At 38.8% G+C, this 17,018-nt stretch overlaps 2 protein-coding genes across 2 annotated transcripts; one reads left to right on the plus strand and one right to left on the minus strand.

Annotated features, from left to right (window-relative positions):
* Window positions 1–3,545: 3,545 nt before the first annotated feature.
* LOC116264285 (uncharacterized) lies at window positions 3,546–4,926 on the plus strand. Its single transcript, XM_031644422.2, has one exon. It carries the CDS (start codon window positions 3,817–3,819, stop codon window positions 4,681–4,683), a length of 867 nt encoding a protein of 288 aa, XP_031500282.1. The 5' UTR covers window positions 3,546–3,816; the 3' UTR covers window positions 4,684–4,926.
* Window positions 4,927–6,250: 1,324 nt separating this feature from the next.
* LOC116264284 (lipoyl synthase 2, mitochondrial) lies at window positions 6,251–12,618 on the minus strand. Its single transcript, XM_031644421.2, has 4 exons — window positions 12,045–12,618; window positions 9,264–9,475; window positions 7,522–7,901; window positions 6,251–6,591 (listed from the first exon to the last, which is right to left on the minus strand). The coding sequence occupies exons 1-4, from the start codon at window positions 12,488–12,490 to the stop codon at window positions 6,475–6,477; spliced, it is 1,155 nt and encodes a 384-aa protein (XP_031500281.1). The 5' UTR covers window positions 12,491–12,618; the 3' UTR covers window positions 6,251–6,474.
* Between the last annotated feature and the right edge of the window lie 4,400 nt (window positions 12,619–17,018).

Here is a 17,018-nt window from a genome sequence, read left to right on the forward strand (position 1 = left end):
CCCCAATTTTTTTACACATATATATATATATATAATTACCCCCAAATATACAATGAGTGCCCCTCGGCGGTAAAAAAAAGCAAAACTTGAAGAGGTCAAGTTTTCGAGCACAAGAGGCCTAATTTTTTTGCATAATTTGGTAGAGATCTGCCTAACTGCCTAACTCCAACTTGTGAATTAAATAAAAAATGAAGAATTAGGTTCATGGAATCATGATCAAGAACTCCTAGCCTGAACACCCACATGGGTGACACTAGGCTCACTTGTAGTCATAGTCACAACGTGTTTTTTTTTTTAAAAAAAAAAGCGATAACTTAAATGGTCGTTCAAAGTAAGTTTTTAATACGTTTTTTTTCACTTTTTTAATGCCAAACAGTTTTATTTATTTTTTATTTGTTGGAAATCTACTCATCTTTTGATGTTTGTGTTATTAGTTTCTTATTTATTTTATTTTTTTCCTATTTATAGTTTTTTTAAATTTTTAAAAATTTGTCATATTTTTCTCGTTTTTTTCAAGTTTGTCATATTAAACCCAAGAAAAACCTCACCTTTTAAAACTTGGAGATGTTATTTGTGACTATACTTGTAGTTAAAAGATGATAAGAAATTTTATTCAATCCATTGACAATAAATTAAGATCACAAAAGTTGACGTAATTAATTAGTGTTCCTTACCAACTATGTAGATCTTTCCAATAGTTTAGAAGCTGGGCCTACTTTTTTAAAAGAATGCATAGTTTATTTTGGATGATCTACAAATTTATCATACGCGCATGTGAGTGGGGTCCTACCGAGATGTATATGTTCACATCTGAAATTCAATATGAAGCTGTTGGATCCAAATGAACTTTGAGCTCCTTGCTTGAACCGATATAGGGTTTCAAGATCCACAAATATGGACACAGGTCTGAACCTGTTGGATCCAAATAAGGTTTTTTTGGAGCACAGGCCATCGCCCAAGTGTTTCCGTAATTGCAAAATAGTACCTGCTTACTTATGCCCTTGTGCAAAGCCATGCATGTTTCTTGATCTGTATCATAAAAAAAAGTCCACTCCCTGTTGGATTTTGCAAAGTGGGCAATGCCTTTTTTACTTCCTGATATGAATTTAATGCTGACTGTTGATAAATCAAAACATGACAGCGTAAATGTATGTTCTCGTGGCTAAGGAGCTGCATTCAAAGACTGCCAAGAGTTCAACATATAGCAGCAACTCATCCATCCAGGGGTGGAGCCAGGATTTTTTTTCAGGGGCGGGCCAAACAATCCGTGGGTCATGCCAAACTAAAAAAAATTGATTTTTTCGATATTTTTTTTTTCCCTGCGCTCACCGAAACCATGTTGCATCTATCAACAATAACAAAAGGCAAGAATGAAGGTTTTAAACTCAAAAAAGTTATTCAAAATAACTTTTTATCTTAAAGTCAAGGATATAACTGTGTTTTGGCATGTTTACGTACTTCTTTTCGAAGTATTTCCTGAGGAGGTCAAGTTAAAGTTTCTAAATTTTGGCAAGGGCTAAAATATTACTTTTTTAAATTTTTTATATAAAATAAGTAAAATTTTTTAAAATTTACGGGTAATTTTTTTTTTTGCTTTTTTTATGCGATAGGGCCCCTATGGGCTCCACTTGGTTGACCCCAAGGGATGGGGGTCGGTTTGGTTTGTACATGTTCATGCTCATAAGAGTTGACACATAAAGGGTACTTTGAGAGAGTAACAAGTTTAGGGTGGGCACCCTTTTGAGAAATCCTATTGGACAGGGGCTCCTTTTTTCTTGAAGTTTTGTCCTATAAGATAGGACTGCACACGAGCTGAAGGTGGAGTTTGATTGGACTCAAAATACTAGAGTTTGAGATCGGCTTGAATTCAAGTCGAGCTTCATAGAACAAGCTTGAGCTCGACTCGACGATAAAGCATTGAGTTGGGGCTTGTCCCGCATTTAACTTATTTCTATTAACTTAATTTGTTTCATTTCTTTTAACTTGTTTAACTGGTAGAATTGGTTTCTTTTCACTAATTCAATCATGAAAGATTAGCTACCAAAAAAAATTTAAAAGAAAATGTACATATTTTACGTTCAAATATCCCTTAAAGAAAACTTAGCATTAGAAAATCTTTCATTCATGACACATTTAAGTAGTTGAACCAAGCTGAATTTAGACAAATCGTGGTCTTATAACCTGAACTCAATTCATTTAACATTTCAAGCATAAATTTAAATTTGAGCCGAGCTTGACTCGGCAATACAATGTCAAGCTCGAGCTCAACTCATTTAATTTGTTTGTGTTAAGCATGTCTTGTTTCTTTTAATTCATCAACTCGTTTAACCAGCTCAGTTACTATTATTTTCACTATGCTGTCATTATATTCGAGCATTCATTATAGAGCCGAGTCGAGCCGAGCGAAATTTAAAAGAGTCATGTTCTTACAATTCGAACTCGACTCATTTAACGTTTCTAGCATGCATTTGTACTTAATTTCGACTCATTTAACATTTCAAGCATGCATTTGAACTTAACTTCAACTCATTTAACATTTGGAGCATGCATTTGAGGTTCTCAACTTGTTTATAAATGAATCAAGTAGATTAGTTATTATAGGGTGCAATATCCCATTGGGTAGGGGCTTTTTCTGTAAAAGCTTAGTGAAAAATGAAGGACCTCTTTGACAAGGATCCAATATTATATGTCAAACATGTCTACATCCTGGGCCCAGCCAGGTCAGGACCACCCGAGCCGCCCCAGATTTGGTTGGAATTGTCAGGATTACCTGGACCCGGTTTGGTTTATCCTCCTCTAAAAGTGAACCAATTGCCCCACAAAAACAAAACAACGCCCACATAAACAATGGTTGGCCTTTTGGACTCGGCTCGACTTAAGATGCCTTAGACCAGGGCCACACTTGGTCAGTTTTGAGCTACTATGAGTCATGACTGGTCTAGCACATGGCTCAGCACAAAAGTCTTTGACTTGGCCTGGCTGAGATTCAAGGAGTGATCATGGTTTAACAACAAAGACCATCAAGAAGGCAAGTATAGGCGGCCAATCTATGGTTCCAATGATGTTGGCATTCAACCTCTTCATGCCAGAAGAATGAAGGTTTTGACTTTCATCTTGAATAGTAAGATGAAATGTTCATCATACTTATCCAACAAGTGTTGATCGATCTTGATCTTGAATAGTAAGATGAAATGTTCCTCCTACTTACCCAACAAGTGTTGATCGAAACCTTCGTGGTCGAAACTCGTTCTTGCCTTGAACAAAACCTTCAAGCTCACTCCAACCAAGAAAGCGAGCTCACCACAAACTGGGTCAGCTCAGACCCAAGAGACCAAGTGGTCAAAAGTAGCTGATTTTTGCTACAGTGACCTGACCTAGAGTAAACTGGGTCAGCTCAAACCAAAAGACCAACTGGTCAAAAAGAGCTGTAGAGCAACTGTGAAGGTTAATGCTGTAATTCACATGCAGTAAAAAAGAAATAAAATAATAAATAAATAAATAGGTAAAAATCCGTCATGCTTCCTTTCAACATTCTCAATAACTACGCAGATTTATTTATGGGTTCATTCTTCTTCCAAGATAATGCTTCTTCTTCTTCTTCTTCTTCTTCTGCCTGCTCGTGACTAATCCCGCCGTTGCTTGCCTCCCTCCCTCGCGAAAATCCACGGGCGGCGGCGTCGTTTTCCGGCATCCTGGTTCCTGTCTGCAACATCTTTCGTCAAGACCGGACTCCCCATTTCTCAAACTATGCTCCAAGGGAAACGGACTCCAGGGCTGTCCGAGATCCCGAAATCCCTGCTTTAGGGGCAACCCAAAATGGGAACTTGTGTTAGCAAGAGCAAGAAAGCCAAACGCCGGCCTCCGAGACATTCGGCGAAGGATTCGGCCGCCGAACAAGACGCGGCGTCCAGAAACCCGCCGGAGGAGGAGAAGGTGAAGGAGGTGCTGTCCGAGACGCCCAAGCCGAGCCTCCCTGCGAGGCCCATTGAGAAGGCGAGGCCCGTTGAGAAGGAGAGCCCCATCGAGAAGCAGGCAGCGGAGAAGCCCCATCCACCGTCGCCGGAGAAGATCCGGGTACCGCCGGAGGAAGAGAGTGTCGAGGTGTCGGAGACGGTCAGTGTGAGCGAAACTGCGTCGGCGGCTGTGACGGAGGACAGCAATGCGACGGAAGTGCAGCAGCCGAGCCGGAGAGGGCAGTTTTCCAGCAGGAGGGAGGATCTCCGCGCCAGGAAAAGCGCCTCTCCTGCGAGAAGGAGGGAGGCGTCCCCTGGGAGGAGGTTGGAGGGCGTCGGCCCGAGAGCTGTCGGAAGAGCTGTTTCTGCCGGCCGAGACGGTAGGAGTCCAGCGGGAGAGCGCCGGAACGTGGTCAGGAGGGTCAGTGGTGAACTGGGTCCGAGGAGTAATGGCCCAAGATCGAGGTCTCCGGCAACTCGAGGAGATCCCGGTGGCCGACCGGCCGTCAACCGCAGCGGCTCGAGGAGGATCCCGCAGTCACCAAGCCGAGGTCCTGCATCAGCCACAAAGGACCGAAGTCAAAGTTTAGTAGATGATGTTGGTGGTATTGGTGGTGGCGGCGGTGGCGGTGTTGGCGGTGATATGAAGCCACAGGAGCAGCCAGGTTCTGCTCCTAATGAGTCTCTTGAGAACCCTCATGTTGCTTTGGAATGCTTCATCTTTCTCTGATTTCCACACTTATCCTGCTTTGTGGTTTTGAGATCTGCTCTGATCGGAAAAGTGAGGCTCAGGTGGGGTCTAAGACCGCCGGGAAAGGTAAAAGTGATAGCTTCTAGTGGCTGCAGACGATGGTATAGATAGATAGGTTAGGTTGGAAGGGGATTGACATGGCAAAACTTTCAGCAGGCCTCTTTTGTGTACATTTTTTCACCTAAGTGCTATGGAAAGGAATCCTGATTTTAATTTGCACCATATGGCTTTTGTGTTTTACTTGTTTGTAGTTAGCCTACTCTTTTTTGCTCTCTCTCTCTCTCTCTCTCTCTCTCTCTCTCTCTCTCTCTCTCTCTCCCTCTTTTGAAGATGGAAATTTCTCCTGTCAATGGTGCATGAAGAGCATGACTCTGTCTTCACTTCCCAAGTTCGCAATTATGGCGGTGGAGAAGAAGCAAAGCCACATGGTTTGCATTTATGACATTAGCAGTTGGCATCTTGACAAACCAGAAACCTGTGTCCCTCAACAGTATTAACTCATGAAAGCAATTGCTCGCGAGAGGCAGCGTCGCTGGTTAAATGGCAACTCTTGTTCTATCAACTGATACGGAAGGAAATGAGTTCAAAGTATGTATGGTGTATCTCCCTCCCCTAAAAAAGCTTTAGCGATTCGAAGAAACCAGAGAAAATAGAGAAAAAAAATACCAGAAACCAGACAAATTCCATATTTAAGCATGTGAAAGTGTCCGTTGGAGTGGTAAACGTCAGTTTGACAGTGAGGAGGGAACTGCCGAACAATTTTATGGGACCCATTATCGCCTCTGGAAGTGATAAATCAGAAGATCCCACAATGGGAAGACAACCCTAGGATCCCCGGAGTGGACGTTTCGGTTGGAGGCATGTGACTAGGGGTTGTTCTGATTGCCCAAATTAACTTATCCGGGGACAGAAAATTCAGGGCACGAGCTATCCTGAAAAAAAAAGGTCCAATCTATACTCGTGTTTGATTACCTGAGCTAGATGGTGGTGGTGGTGGTGGTGACGGAGAGGGAGGTATCGATTAAATGAAAATCAAGATCTGGGTCTGCTGCTTTCTTCGTTGAGAACTAATGGTCTAATCCAAAACTAATGCATAATAACAGTCTTCCTGCTGAAAAGCTGCGGTGGATGAGGTCATAAAGAATCTCCGACGACCGATGACTCCCCTCTGCAACTCAGCGGGTTGAGAGAGCTTCGTTACTTTTTCGTGGGTCGCCAAGAGTCCAACGAAATAAATATGATGAGGAGACCAGCCAAGAATCATGTGAGGCCAGAGGTGAACAAACGAGACCCACCTGCATGATGATTTGGTGCCCGGACTCTGCTCTTTATCTGACCCCAGCCACACCGTTCCTGCCGTGGGGCCAAGTCCCCATTTTATGTCGTGTTGCAAGAGAAGAAGACAAAAATAATAATAATAATAATAAGAGAGTTCAGATCCATGTAGAGAACAGGACGCATGGCATGAATCCTACGAGAAGACTGCTGTTTTCCTTTTCCTTATTTGTTTTTAATATAATGCATAATGATAAAATGAAACGCTACAGCGTACAACAGATTTGGTATTTACAATAATTTTTTAGAATGGAGAACAACTCATTTTTGTTCTTCGTTCAAGAATACAGACAAAAAACTTTATTTCCTGAAAGCAAGAAAATCGGATGCAAATCTTGAGCGTTCTTTGAAAGGTGGTGTCCGGCACAAGCATTGACCAGTGACGGAGAACAAAGTCAAACTTCTTCGATGAAGCAGGGAACATGCACCCTCCAATCAAGGGGGCAGGATTGAAGGCTTTGCACGATCAGCTTCTATCATGGCCTTTATATAGAGCTCACCAGCTTTGTAGGATGATCTCACCATTGGACCAGACGCCACGTACCGGAAACCCTGCCACGAGTAACTTTTCACATTAGAGCATTTACAATGACGTTGCAGATTACTGTAACTTGTGCTCAGGAAAAAATATTTAAGGCATCCCCACTTTGATTGCCACGATAGACTAGGATACTGCGCTGACAGTAAGCTATTCAAACATGCTGGAATATTTATGAAGTACCTCAGAAATCAGTAAAAACAGAGAAAGAGACAAATCCAATTAGAACCAGTTGAAACAAATCAAGGAAGCAACACATGTAACCAGGTTCATGTATGGACGTTTACTAGACCTGTGGTTTCTGTACAGGCCCGGTGTTATTCACAATCATACCAAGCCCTAAGATTCGAGCTCAAATGTTTTGATAGTTATACATCAGAAGACCAAATTAATGGAACTTAAATAGGATACCACTAAGTTATATTTTCTAAACAAGAAATAGGTTTCACACCAACTCTACCTTGTCCAGTTGATAGCTTCACAATAAAGCAACATGTGAAGATTTTCAGACAAACAATGTGAGGTGTGCCAGTCCACACCAAACTGACTTGGCAAGGCCCCTCAAAATTCTCAGGCTGATTTTGTCCTTGTGAACAAACATATAAGTACATGTGCGTGTGTCTATATATATACACACACACACACATTACCAATCATAAGCAGCTGAATGTATCAAAAAAATATCATAACTTGGGGAGAGGTAACTAGAAAGCCAAATAAATATCACTATTCATATGATGTTTAAAATAACATGAATGGCACTGGAAGAAAAAAGAAAATTAGCACGGATATATCATTATTATTCATTACTTATTTTTCTAATTTTGTTAACCACAAACCAAGTACATGCTCACCAACATGATTCTAATTCTTACACAAAGATAACAGTGGTAAAACAAGAAAAAAGAAAAGTCCGCAAACGAAAGTTGCAAATTACTGCTTACCATCTCCATTCCAAGTTTCTGATATTGCTCAAAAGCCTCTGGAGTGATATACTCCGAAACTGGCATATGTCGCTTTGAAGGTCGCATGTACTGCCCAAATGTCATAACATCAACACCAGCATCCCTTACTTTCTCCATAGTTTTCACCACTTGAGCTGGTGTTTCTCCACATCCTAGCATAATTGATGTCTTTGTGAGAGTGCCTGCAGGAGCATATTCTTTGGCTAATTTGAGGACATCAATTGATTGCTTGAAGTTGGCACGATGATCTCGTACCATCATCTGTAGTTCCTCAACAGTCTCGATATTGTGTGCATAGACATCTAATCCTGATTTTGCAACTTTCTCAACACAGGCTTGGTCCCCACGAAAGTCTGGGACTGCAGAGTAACATCAGAAATGGACAAGGTTACCACCATTTTCTTTATATCCATGCAGACTCCCTGCATTACATTATTACCAATTTATAACAAAAGTATGGCACCAAGCATTCAATATAAACAGCCAAGCACCTTAGCGTCCAATTGAAACGAGAAAAGAAACTCCATAGGTCAATGGAAATAATGTGCAGCATGCTCTGGATTATCAGCCAACAAGACAAATGGATAAAGCGACAAAATAAATGTTCTTTTCTTTATAGATGTTCTCTCTCCTCCAAGTTCATCTTGCACTTCCTTTTCCTCATTCTCCACCTACCTTCCGTCTGCTCTTCTTGAGAAGAGAATGCTGTTTACTAGGAACAATACACAAACATCAAGACAACTAAACCAACAATGAGAAAAACATTCATGAAACGGACAGAATCCAACAGCTTTAACAGAAAGAAGAACCATCAGGACTCCTGTTCCTGAGATATTTTTTCTATATTCCAAGACACACGTATACAAACTTAGCGATGGCATCTATCATCTTTGAAATTTTAAAATTTCTATGTTAGCAGTGAATGACTTTCTCATAGAACAAAATCCAGTGATCAAGTAAAGTTATTAACACGTTGCCTTGTGTCAAACCATAGCCCAATAAGACTTGGTATCTAACAATTGCTATAAAAACTGCCTGACCAATCTTAGATTTGCAATTAGTTTTTCAAGAAGATGCCAAAACAAATTAGGCAACTGATAACAATACTCAGAGAAAGAACTCTGAATATGTGTGTTCAGGTGAAGTGATCAACATGCCGCCTTGTGTCAAACATTGCCTAAGAGTACTTGGTACGCACCAAGTGCCAGAAAGACTGCTTGACCATTCTTAGATTTGCTAGTAATTGTTTAAGAAGATGCCAAAACAAAGGGAACTGATAACAATGTTAACAAAGAACACAAAAGAGGCTGTCTTTGTAAGTTTGTAATAATGGGAAATGATGTTCTGCAGTTTTGTGAGACTTCTGGAGCACATGACATTTATGAGTGGTGAAGATACAATATCATTACTTCCCCGGTTTCAGCTGTAAATTATGCTGATGGTTTCTCCTGGTTACAATTAAATGAGATCCTTGGCGGATGATGACATATATAAGTTGTGATACAAAGGAAACAGACATCTTTCTCACTGATCCAAGAAAATATAATTATGCCATGAATATTATTGCAGACCAAAAGGAAACTTCTGAGTAAGGGAAAGCATCCAAAGTGTGCAATATCTACATACATGGTCGCACCATGAAGAAAAACAAGAATGTGAAACAACTTTATGGCAATGCCCATAGCCTTAAAAAAGAGTAAGGACAAGATTAGAAGCTTTACCAAGTGCCTCTATAAGCATCTTTGGCTTAAGCATTTTCAACCTCTGTACTGTCTCTGCAAAATGGCCACTACCTTGATCAGGCAAATCATCCCTGTCAACGCTAGTTATCACTACATAGTCCAAACCCCATGATGCTATTGCCTCAGCAACATTAGCAGGTTCATCTGGATCAGGAGGTGGTGGTGTTCTTGAGGTTTTCACATTACAAAATCTGATGATAAGATGCTGGAAGTCAGATTAATTGTACCCTAGAGATTAAGTAGCATCCTATCGTGGTGGAGCCAAGATAATGCCACAAGAATAACTTCACTAGTACTACATTAGAAGTGGCACTTATCACATAAGCATAGAAAATATTTTATTTGCAGGTCTCGAAGGTTTGGCTCAATGCAATAAAGATGTAAAGATACCCAAATTGCAAACAGGATAAAAAGCAAGGAAATTACAGAATGATTTGCACAATCTGGCAAACAAATATGCATCCTAGACACATAGCACAAAAAGGGTCAATTTATGACTTTGGGATTTATTGATTAGGCTCTTCTTGCCTGAGAAATGGACTTATCACAATATGAGATCCTGTCAGATTTCGAATGGCATCATCCTAGCAAGCATAGAGAAACAGATAATGTGCTAAGTCACATGGGTACTTCAGTAAGGTCCACGTACCCGTGTCGCCGTACCCGTACCCAAAATGGGTACTTTGACACTTGGGTACCTATAGATCCAAACTGCTTAATTTTACTTTGATTTAATTTTTTCCACCTTATTTTTTATTCTATTCTTTGAGTGTGAAAATTTGATTGATGTTCATATTTGACTAAGGGGCTGCTTGGTTGTCCATATGTTTAAAGTTTTTCATAGGTTTCTTAAACACACTGCTGTAAGAGCCATTGATATATATTTTCTATGTTATTTATTTGATTATGTTGATGTATATTCTTTATTTTGATACATATTCTCTAAGTATTTCTTATTGTTTATATATATATATATATATATATATATATATATATATATATATATATATAGCCGTTACCCCACACCTAAGTTTTTTGAAAATGGTCAGTACCCGTACCCGTACCTATGTGACATAGATAATGTGCCATATTTTTTATTTTCTAGTTTTCCACTAATGGAAAAAGTGGAAGATTGTTGTAAAACTAAAATTACTTACATTAAACATGCAGATGGCCTCTCATCAAGCCAGAAAAGGAAATTGTTAGAAAAACATTACCGTATGTTAAATTTGGGAGCCTAATTTACATTTGAAGGTTGAATTCAGATAAGATCACTGTATTCCATAACAAGACTAAAATCATTGCAACAGGATTCTCAAATGCAGGAGGGTCTAAATGTGCTTGTGCAGCAAATGAGGATAGTAAAACCCTTGTTGAAATTGCTTGAATCAGGTTAGAAAGAGAACAACCAAAAATTCCATTATCTGCTCACCCTGAACAAGCAATTGATGAAATTCTAATTGTAACCCTATGTAACAATGACACTTTTATTCTAAAAGGTAGAAGTACCCATGTCTACACAACATGACACCATGAGACACTGTTGGCAACCTAATTTTTGTAATGTGTTCATATATTTTTATATATTTTTATGTTTTTGATATATTTTAGTGTACTTTGTTCAGTAACACCTATGCAGAATAATGATCAAGTCTACGACAAGCAAAACAGATGCTTTAAAAATTAAAACAATGCCCCTCAGTTCTGGTGTGACTTGTGGACATGGTCAAAGCACTGTCCTTTTTCATCCAATACAATAAGGTTCTCATTCACGTTGATACACACACACACACACCCTGCACCTGTGTGACATAAGTCTATGACCAAAATGAGCCATTAACTGGTAACTGAAGTAATCGACCCTAAATTTATCATTCAGTTGTACATGCAACATGAAATAACTGCAATATACAAAACAGGAACGATGACCAAGATGACCAGCTCGTCCCTTAGGCATACTTCACAAAAAATTAGCCTAAATATATATGTTTAACATCATAGTATGTTTACTTCAACATATTAACCCATGGGAGGAGAAACCAATCACATAAATTCGTTGAACCATAAACTATGTGAGATCCCACAAAGAAATCACAGTTGAAGGAGAATCAAACTAGAAAATTTAAAACACCAAAGCTAAAGAAAATGTGCTTCCTGTGCAACCTTTCCATCACTTCAGTGCAGCTTGCATTATATCTGAACCGAACTAGTATCAAGAACAAATAAGAATTTGAAACAAGTTCCCTACAACCGATACATAAAAACTCAACAGAGAAACGACAATGGGAACGCCCAGACTCATCAAGTCATCACGGAGGAAATCCCCAACAACTAACCTGAAAAAATTTGACCAACGAAATTATTGAACTCAACAGCATTTCCACTCAATGCACATAAGAGCTGAGCCACGAATTCAATCGAAGGATGTGTCAAATCTGCTTTTCAATAAGGGCAAAAAATCCTAATGACAAATTATAATCAAAAGATTCTCGGATCTGTAGCCTGGTAAGACAACTGCAGTTCATATATCGTAACAAATCATGAATAAATCTACGGAGAAGACCACATTACAGCTACACAATTAACAATAATTCAACGACAGTATGCACCAAAATCAAGTTCTTCAGAAAAGAATTAACTCTGAAACGAAAAAAAAACCAACAAAAGATAGTACGTTCGGCGCGTGAATTGAAGCAACCGCCAAAATCGATGAGAGTCTACGGCGCACGAACAATGCAAGAGAAAGTTACGGACAGTTACCTGCATCCGCGAGTGCAGGTGTCACCGAGGATCATGATCGTGGCGGTCGCCGTCCCCGTCTCGCCGCCGGACCAGCACTCCCCGAGGTTGGGGCATCGCGCCTCCTCGCATACCGTGTGCAGCTTCAACTGCCTCAGTTTGGCCTTGATGGCGGTGTACTTGACGCCACCAGGGATGGCCTCCTTCATCCACTTGGGCTTCGGCAGAGGGTTCTTCTTCGTGCCGACCTCGACGGAGTAGGCATCGCCAGGCTTCAGCCCGATGAAGTCGGACAGAGTCGGGGAGTCAGCAGCAAGGCGCTCCCTGAGGGCCGCAAGGGAGGGTTTCGAGGGAGAGGAGGGCTCTGCGGAGGAGAAGCTTCGGGAAGAGAAGGAAAGGGCTGGGAGGATGAGAGCCGGGCGGGATCTCCTTCTGAGGAGGGAAACCAGATGGGGAATGCGCGCCATTACTGTCGCCTTCTTCTTCCTCCTCCTCCTCCTCCCGTCCGCCACCGGATTTCCTCCTGGAGGAGAATGGGCGAACTGGTGGAAGGGAATTCCGATTGGCTTAATCAGGAGACGGGTGGAAGTCAGTGGCGCCAAGCGAGTTGGACTTGGATCGGATTTATGTTCATCCGAGCCCCTTTTTTCTTCCGTTGAAACCCGAATCTAAGCCGACTAATTGGAATTTTCATAAACATTGTTATTTTATCTTGATCAAAATAAAATGAAATATAAAAATAAAATGTCAACCAAAATGCTACAATGATCTTCTATGTTTTATATATTTGATTTCTTTCGAAACCTTTGCTTCATGTTGTCTCCCCAAGAACTTTCCTCATCTTCTTGAACAAAATTTTGGTAGATAATATAACAAAGTTGATAATTTGTGATAGATAAATAAAATGTCAAAATGTCTTATCTTCTTTTTTTCATTTTTTTTTCTATCTCAGCAGTCATCCATTTTAACTAAATCAAAGGCATAGACTCTTCATGATGAATCCAGCACCCAAGGGGGTGTTTGATTACATTGGATTTAAGATCCATGGATTTGATGTGGATCTGGCGTGGCAAAAGATCAATAGTAAAATTCATGGTTCATCTAGCTAACGATCTTAGGTCAGCCTTAAGATCCAGATTTAAAATCATTAGTTTGTCTTTTTACTTTGAGAAAAGGTTTTATTTAAGATCCGAGGGGAGGAGGGAGGATCTAATCTTAAATCCAGATCCCAACTCCCAAGTCATGAAGATTTTTAAAACGCGATAAATTAAATTGCCTTTTAAAACTTTAAAAAACATGTTAAAAAAAACAAAAAAATGCATTTTTAACACGTTTTTTCTTTGTTTTCATTTTTTAATGCCAACAGTTTTTTTTTTCATTTTCCATTTTTTATTTGTTGCAAATGTGATGTTTGTGTTATTAATTTCTCACTTATTTTAGTTTTTCCTCGTTTTTAACTTTTTAAAAATTTACTATATTTTTCTCCTTTTTTTTCAAGCTCGCTGTATATACCTAAGAAAAATCTGGCCATTTAAAACTGAAAATTGTTATTTGTGACTTTGGTTTGATTTACTCTCTTATGTATTTGTCTTAAAGTTGAAACGCCTTTGGATGAAATTCTTTTTCACAAATTTGGCAACGACATGAGCGGTCCAAAATTCTGATTCATAGTATCTTAGAATGCTTAAGGGATTGGCAGTTGGAACACTTACAAAGTACTCAATTCATGAAAAATTAAAACTAAGTGTCTATGAATCTGTATCAAGATTCATGAAACACTCACAAAGTGTATCATTTATGAGTTGCATTTCATTATGTTCTTCTCAATTGCATGAATTGTGAAATTTCTTCACTAAATAAATGAAAAAGTGGAAAAAAGAAAAACGCTTCCTTTGTGATCTTTGTTATTGCGACTTGAGATTGCCACTAAGACAGGATTAGTTGTGTGCATTCTAGATCAGTCTATATATATATATATATATATATATATATATATATATATATATATATATATATATATATATATAAAGAGAGAGAGAGAGAGAGAGAAAATTGCAAAATTGTCGCGAATAAATAGGAATTCCATTAGTCAGATTGAAACAAGTTTTGAAATTTGAATAGAAAATCTTGGTAGATGGCATGTAGTAGGATTTGGATTTGTAGTTTTTGATTTTACGCAAGTATCAAAATATTCAATATATTGTTGCTAATTAACCTTTGGCACATGAACATCGAATTTATCTTTCAAAATTGGACGTTAACATCATTATAAAATGGGGATTAGTCTTGGATGTACCAAATCTATCATCAAGGTTAAATTTTGGATTGGACCCACTTAAACCACCGCAAGCCCAAAAGAGCAAGAGAGTGCACAGATAAATCGAAAACAAAAAAGTACTTAACGGAACACAATGAGGAGAACAACTTCCAATGAGATGTTTTACTCACTTAAAAAGACAGTACATCACAAGAGAAGGCAAGCAAGGAGATTGACTTAACTTTACTTACAAGGATGATCATAGACTCATATAATGATCCTCAAGCCGGAACACCCAAAATAAAGAATCCCAAACATGACACTTGGATCGGTGGGAGAGTAGTCTCTTACAAGTGAACAAATATATACAAATGAGACTTATAAATAAGAAAAAAACTACAGACACAAACACAAGGGAACAAGACTCCCATGTAACAGAAAATCTGTGAGGAACGAGACCGAAGATAAGAGACAAAAAAGTGAAAAAGAAGAAGACACAAGAAATTTTTACGTAGTTCAGAGACAAAGTTCTTCTATACCCACTACCACAGAGGGTTTTCTCATTATTCTCAGAAAGATCAAGGATGAGCAGAAGAGTGAAGAGCTGAAACTGAAGCTGAAGCTTCCTCCATTCCTCTACCCCCGGAGTTGAGGGCTGCATCGTTCTATCCGCATTGTGCAAACGTTACATGTCAATTAGTGTGTCGCTGTCTCCCCGTTTGCAGCAGAAGGGGCAATCCCCTTGTTTGAATCAGTAACTCGCGTTTACCGGCCACTAATTACATCATGATCATGTAGTTGATTCAACTCGCAATTCCCAAAACTAAAGCCCAGGAGAATACATATATATGTATATATAATATCTTGCATTTCATGTTTATATATATATATATATATATTTTTGAATACGTGGAACTAAATACCCAGGTGCTATTTAGTACTAAGTACTTTTTTTGGTAAAAATTTTTGTTCCATCTTTCATTTATTCTATTTGTTTGTTTTCATGGAACTTTGTTTTGGGTGAAATTTCTTCCAGCGTTAAAGTTCCATCTGTTTAAATGGAACTTTAATGTGGGTATTAAAGTTCCATAACAGCATCAAAACTTGAAGCATTAAAGTCATGTATTTGTATGCCAATAGAACTTTTCATATAATTCGAACTAAAAATGCATAGTTCCACATATTCAAACAGATCCTGAAATTTAATGAGGTCTAAACTTGATTTGGTGAGTTCCATTTATTGGGATAAGCCTTCAAAGCTTTCGTATCAAAGACCCATCATAGGCCAGTTAGACCATTTAGAACACTCAAATGGATCTTTCTTCTTCTTCTTCTTCTATTATTGTGATTTTATGAGAAAAATCCTTTAGCTGGAAAAAAAGAAAATCTACATCACTCCCTTGTATTTAGATGCTTATTTGTATTGAAAGAAGTATCCAATGCAAGAAACGTGGTTGGAATCTAAGACCATCAGTTGTAGCCACTGTGTTTTCAAACAAAAAATTTCAAATCCCGCTCCTAATCTAAAATCCTGGGATTCCAAATTATCTCAGATCTAAAATCTTGAAATCCAAGACAATCAAACGCACTTAAGGGGGACGTTTGATTATTCCGATTTTGAAATAAACTAAGGATCTTATGTCTTGCATAAGATCCATATTATCAAACAAAGTCATTCTCACGAGATTTAGCGCAGATGCATGGCGAGATTTGTGTTTCTCAAGTTGTAAAAAATGCAGCTAGTAGTTATAAAATTTTATATTTTTAAGAGGTACCAACATGTGTGAATGAAAAAAATTCCTCAAAATAGTGATATGAAGATAAGAATTTCTTGCAGGTATGTGTGGGCAATTGCCCACACAATGGCCACACCTGTCTCCGCTCCACCCCTGAAGCAAAGTCCCCACATAGATCAGTAACTCACTCAATCAATGCAGATTCATTGTTTTCTTGGTTTTCCACATGAAATCTTACGAAAGAGAAGATCAACGTGCATGAGCAACATGAACGTTCAAATTTCTTGCGTATAGATTGATCCAACAAGTATCAACCACTTGGTGTTTATATTAAAATCTGTGTTGAATAATCCGTAATTGTTGGAACTTGGTGAACTAACTGCCATGAATTGTGGGCTTTCTATGATGTCATAATTCTCACGAGACATGGAAGGTCGGGGTTCACCTAAAGCCACCTTTCTCAGATGTCGTCGGTCCCAAAATAAATTAATTGAACTTAGTGAAGCGTTTGCAGAACTCGCCGATAACAAAATCTAGAACTCACTAATCCCTTCTTTCCAAAATATTTCATAATCTTCTGAGCTTTGCTACTTTTCTATGGGAATTTTCTATTTGGCGATCATGTCTTTTACTTCATAGCCATTACAAAAAATAAGTCTACTATCAACGGTCCAAAAATGTCAGTAAAAATGGTGAAAGTGTCGGTAAATATGAAGTAAAATTAGGGCCCGAGTTTCGGGTGTCGGACCGGGCCGGCCCGATGCCAAGGCTTTAAGTTTGGATGACATCATAAAACCAATTTTTGGAAATAAGAAAATAGTTTTGCATTTAAAACGACATTTAGAACATGTTTGGATAATTAAAAAAAAACCAAAAAACTCATTTTTGCCAAAACCTGTTTTTCGTATGGTTGAGTTTGACAGATCGGATATACCTTTAATCGTATTCTCTTTTTTGGATATTCAAATAGAAAAAGTTATATCTAAATCCGAATCTAAAATC

The sequence above is a fragment of the Nymphaea colorata genome, chromosome 11, assembly GCF_008831285.2.
Source record: "Nymphaea colorata isolate Beijing-Zhang1983 chromosome 11, ASM883128v2, whole genome shotgun sequence".
Lineage (NCBI taxonomy): Eukaryota > Viridiplantae > Streptophyta > Magnoliopsida > Nymphaeales > Nymphaeaceae > Nymphaea > Nymphaea colorata.